Source organism: Otolemur garnettii, unplaced genomic scaffold (assembly GCF_000181295.1).
Source record: "Otolemur garnettii isolate 467f Iridium unplaced genomic scaffold, OtoGar3 scaffold00009, whole genome shotgun sequence".
Lineage (NCBI taxonomy): Eukaryota > Metazoa > Chordata > Mammalia > Primates > Galagidae > Otolemur > Otolemur garnettii.
Window position 1 is genome coordinate 1,925,934 of NW_003852404.1, and position 5,537 is coordinate 1,931,470.

General features: G+C 41.4%; 1 protein-coding gene across 1 annotated transcript in view; it reads left to right on the forward strand.

The window, feature by feature from the left end:
* MAOB (monoamine oxidase B) overlaps positions 1-5,537 on the forward strand; it is a 153,313-nt gene that overhangs the window by 32,551 nt on the left and 115,225 nt on the right. Inside the window, exon 2 of the mRNA XM_003783800.3 lies at positions 3,867-3,961. Coding sequence (XP_003783848.1) covers positions 3,867-3,961 — 95 coding nt within the window. The remainder of the gene's footprint in view (positions 1-3,866; positions 3,962-5,537) is intronic.

Consider the following 5,537-nt stretch of genomic DNA (forward strand, 5'->3'; position numbering starts at 1 on the left):
GTAATAATAACAAATAATTGTTGAGAAGTGATTATCGAGAACTGCTTATCAAAGTTTGCATTGTTGTCAGACCCTGCCCTGCCTTGTCCCCTGCCCCGCCCCCCTCCCCACCCCTATGTTGTCCCACTTTACAAATCTTAAAATCTGGTCACCCTAGAGTTACCTCTTCTTTACAATATTAATCATCTTCTGACCAGTCTCTAACTCCTCAGTTAATGAAGTACTCTAAAATTCCCTCCTCCTAATTGTGGTAACTTTCCTAAGCCACCAATATTTGGACCAATTATTTTTCAGACCAATTTTTATCAGTTGACACCCCCAAAGCATTTGGTTATCCATAGTGAACATTAGCAATCTAAATTGTGGGGTATTTCTAACAACATACTTTCTTATTGCCATACTTAAAGACATTTTTGGAATTTTATATTTATGATTTTTTAAGGTACATGAGCATAGAGAACTCTATCCAGTGATTTGATTAGACTCTGGTTTGTTTTAATAGCTGTTTGTGTTTAGCATAAGATATTATTGGGTAACTGCACTTAGTAAAAGGCAGTAAGTACCTTTTGTGGAATATAAAATGCTAGTGTATGTGAAAGATGTTGTATTTTTTTCTGAACCCTTTTGTTTAAGCCCGAGCATGCTCAGGCTGTTTATCTGAACTCAATGATAATAGCTGTTACTATGACTACATGTTATTTCATTTGTTGAACTTATGCTTGATAAGAGAAATGTCATTGAATTGTCTACAATTTTGAATTTAAATAGAAGTGTTTCTTTTTTTTTTTCCTTATGAGGTGAAATTAAGAAACTAGAGTTAAAAATCTAAGCTCTGTGTTTCTAAATCAGGGTTGTGTAATGCTTGTAAGCACTACTTAGGGGCTGTGGACTTTGGAATCATTACCCTCCCTCCAACTAGAAGCTTTGGTCCTGCCCTTAGGAATAGAAATGAGAAGATAGATTAACTCAAATAATGAAATGTCAAATCAGTCTCTCTAAAAAAATCTTTCCTCTTTAAGACTGCCAATAGACAGTAACTGAAGCCTTAGCTTTTCATTATGGTTTTCAAGGTGGGCTCATATTTTATGTTAGATGGATTCTTATCAAACTATAAGATACAAGTGTGTCTTAAAAATATGTTGATCCAAGTAAAGTGAAAGCTAATTGTTTAAATATAATTTCAACCTGTAGACCAAATTGGGAAGAAGGGATCAGTGAAGATGGCCATGAGGGCCCGGGGAAGGCAGTGTTGTATAGTGATGGTGAATACAGATGCTGCAGTGAAAATGGCTTTGCCACTTACTCTTTATGTGACCTTGGACACCTCTTTGGGCTTCACTTCACTCAGCTATAAAATGGGAATATTAACAGTACCTTATGTCATTGGGTTGTTGTAAAAATTCATTGAATTAATATATTAAAACACTTGGGGTTTTTTTTGTTATTGTTGTTGCAGTTTTTGGCCAGGGCCGAGTTCAAACCTACCACATCCAGTATATGGGACCGGCGCCCTACTCCTTGAGCCATAGGCAACCACCTCAAACACTTGGAATTTTTATAGGAATCTTTTTTTTGAAGTAGTGGGATATGAAAGTCACAAAACTATTATTTTTGAAAGTCAAGATAGAAACTTTTATTTAGGCTTAGTGACTGTAGCTCAGCGGCTAGGGCACCAGCCACATACACCAGAGCTGGCGGATTCGAACCCAGCCTGGGCCTGCCAAACAACAGTGACAACTACAACCAAAAAAATAGCCGGGCATTGTGGCAGGTGCCTGTAGTCCCAGCTACTTGGGAGACTGAGTCAAGAGAATCAGTGGAGCCCAAGAGTTTGAGGTTGCTGTGAGCTGTGACACCACACACTCTACCAAGGGCAACATAGTAAGACTCTGTCTCCGAAAAAAAAAAAAAAGAAGAAGAAGAAGCTTCAGAACCAGAGAAACTGAGGGTACAGCCTCTAGTCCAAAGCAGAAAGCCCAAGAATCCCCGTGAGGCCACTGCTACAAGTCTCAGAGTCCAAAAGCCAAAGAATCTGAAGTCTGGTTCTTCAGATTTGAAGGCAAGAGAACAAGCATCTTTCTCCACTCAGGAAGGGACACAGAATCCCTCTTCTGCCATCTGTTTGTCTTAGGCAGGCCCAGGCAATTGGATGGCTCCTACCCACTTTGAAAGCAAGTCTTCCTCTCTGAATCCAAGAGCTTACATGCCAATCTCCTTTGGAAACACCCTCACAGACACATGCAGAAACAATCTTTCACCAGCCATCTAGGCACTCCTCAATCCAATCAAAGGGACACCTAAAATTAATCATCACACTGGGTAAAGTGTATTATAGGTAAATTTACTTCAATAGGCTCAGCTCCTGTAGCTCAAGTGGCTAGGGCACCAGTCATATGTACCAGAGCTGGTGGGTTTGAATCCAGCCTGGGCCTGCCAAATAACAATGACAACTACAACCAAAAAATAGCCAGGTGTTGTGGTGGGTGCTGGTAGTCCCAGCTGCTTGGGAGGCTGAGGGAAGAGAATCACTTAAGCCCAGGAGTTTAAGGTTGCTGTGAGCTGTGACGCCATGGCACTCTACCCAGGGTGATGGCTTGAGACTCTGTCTCAAAAAGAAAAAATTTATTTCAATAAAGCAGTAAGTTTTTTAAAAGCTACATTTATGGGGTAAAAATATAATAGGCATTCAATAAGTATTTTTGACTGATGCAATAATTAAGTGGGTACATGATGGAATCATTTCATTCTTCAGTGATGGGTCACATCAGGGAATGAGGACACATGAAGGGTCAAATTTTATGTCCTTGGCTTTGGAACTTTATGTCTACTTCCCAAAGTCTAATCTTAACATTAAATCCTGGGTCCTTGCACATGCTTTGAAGGCCCACTCATCCTCAGTTTACCAGTTTGTTGTTTTGAGACAGAGCCTCAAGCTGTACCCCTGGGTAGAGTGCTGTGGCATCACAGCTCCCAGCAACCTCCAACTCCTGGGCTCAAGTGATTCTTCTGCCTCAGCCTCCCAAGTAGCTGGGATTACAGGCACCCACCATAATGCCTAGCTATTTTTTGGTTGTAGTTGTCATTGTTGTTTGGCAGGCCTGGGCTGGATTCAAATCTACCAGCTCTGGTGTATGTGGCTGGCACCTTAGCCGCTTGAGCTACAGGCACTGAGCCAGTTTACCAGTTTTATCGATTACCCTTGGAACGAAATCAGGAGCTGGATTTAGCCTTCTGTTTGCTGCAGCTCAGACATTGCTCTTGACTGTGGCCTCGTGTTTTAATTTATGTTGTCATACATGTTGACTTAGTTACTAAAATAGATGTTTGGATAATGACTGAAGATGTTTTTAAGATTTGAGGCATTTGGCTCAGCGCCTGTGGCTCAAGCAGCTAAGGTGCCAGCCACATACACCTAAGGTGGTGGGTTCGAATCCAGCCTGGGCCCGCCAAACAACAATGATGGCTGCAACAAAAAATAGCCGGGCGTTGTGGTGGGCGCCTGTGGTCCCAGCTACTTGGGAGGCTGAGGCAGGAGACTCACTTGAGCCCAGGAGTTGGAGGTTGCTGTGAGCAGTGAAGCCATGGCACTCTACCCAGGGGGACAGCTTGAGGCTCTGTCTCAAAAAAAAAAAAAAAAAAAAGATTTGAGGCATTTACCAAATCCCTTTTGTTCTTTCTGGAAATAAGTCAGTTCCCAGACTTGGGCTCTAGGCCTCTATTGTGAACCACTATCCACCTGCAAGTTGAGTGTTTAACTGTAGGCTGTGCATGAGCCAATATGAACTCTTCTCATTGGCTCACATAAACAGCTGGTCTGGAGTCCCCATAAAGTATTTGATCTTGATATCTTATTGTTTTTCTCCCAGGTATGGCAGCAGCCAAACTTCTGCATGACTCTGGCCTGAATGTGATTGTTCTGGAAGCTCGGAACCGTGTGGGGGGCAGGACTTACACTCTTAGGGTAAGACATTACTAATCAAATGGAAAAACATGGAACCAAAGCTGAGTTATTGTTTTGTTTTTCCTTCAAACTGCTCAATTTTTTTTTTATTTTTACATGTGATTATTAGGTAAAATTGCTCAATTTTATTTGACTCTTTCTGAGAGGGTGAAAATTTCTCTGAAACATTCTTTACAGCATCTCTCACCATTTGCTTCTTTCAACTCTTCTTCTGTCCCTTTATGTTTTCTCATCTTATGTTTGTTTTCCTTTTCTTTTTATTATTTTATTACTTTTTAAATTTATGGTGTCATGACTCAGATGACATCACAGGATATTTGGCCTCTACTGTTAGGATCATGAAGGAAGGAAATGGACAGATAGGGATGTGTGTGTGTGTGTGTGTGTGAGAGAGAGAGAGAGAGAGAGAGAGAGGGAGGGAGGGAAGAGAGGAGAGAAAACAGGGGGGAACTCGTAACTCTTTGTACTTTCTACTCCTAACTTTGAGGCTTCTGCAACACTATCACAATTATTCCAGGTATACAAACTAAACTGTTTTTGAGAATCTTTCTCTCATTTATTTTAAAATCCTGACTTACAACTGTTCTTTGGAAGGATTCACCAATAATATATGTCTAACATTTCATACTCATTTATTTTGAGTCATCATCTCCTTCACAGTTGAATTTGTTCTCAACAAATATCCACTGAATTCCTACTATGTGTCAGCACAGAGATCACCAAAACATGGCCTCACCCCATGGAGTTCATCTCCTGGGGAACACTCAATATTGTGATTACCTAATTGCAGCTCACTGAGAAAAATGCCACAATGAGAGTGGGTGCCAACTTGGAATGATGCCATAGGGCATCTTACCCAGTCGTGGGAACCAGAGGCTTTCTGCCTGATAGCTTTATCTGTCATTGACCATAACATGTACCCTGGTTATTTGTGATTCCACACAGGTCTCCAAACTTGTCCTAGTGCCAAGGGTGTCCAACCTTTTTTTTTTCTGCTCCTCAGTGAAAGAAGAATTGTGTTGGGCCACACATTAAATACACAAACACTAACAAAAGCTGATGAGCTAAAAAAATGATCCATGCATAATTTTCACAATACCTGATGCCACAGATAAGCAAACTGGGCCTCAAATTATCCACATGTGGCCTGTGGGCCACAGATTGGACTCCCCTGTGATCTAGCCCTTCTTGTCTCCTAGCTATTGTTTTTGTCATTACTTGTTCCTCGAATATCTCTTTACTTTTGCCACACTTAGCTGGGCGTTGTGGCGGGGAACTGTAGTCCCAGCTCCTCAGGAGGCTGTGGCAAGAGAATCACTTAAGCCCTGGAGTTTGAGGTTGCTGTGAGCTATGATGCCATAGCACTCTACTGAGAGCAACAAAGTGAGCCTCTGTCTCAAAATAATAATAATAATAATAATAATGAATAAATACTTTTGTCACACAGCAAAATCTTTACGTATATTCAGGGTATCATCTTTTTCTACTCCAATCAAAACCCACTTGCTTGGCTCGGCGCCTGTGGCTCAAGCAGCTAAGGCGCCAGCCACATACACCTAAGGTGGCGGGTTTGAAT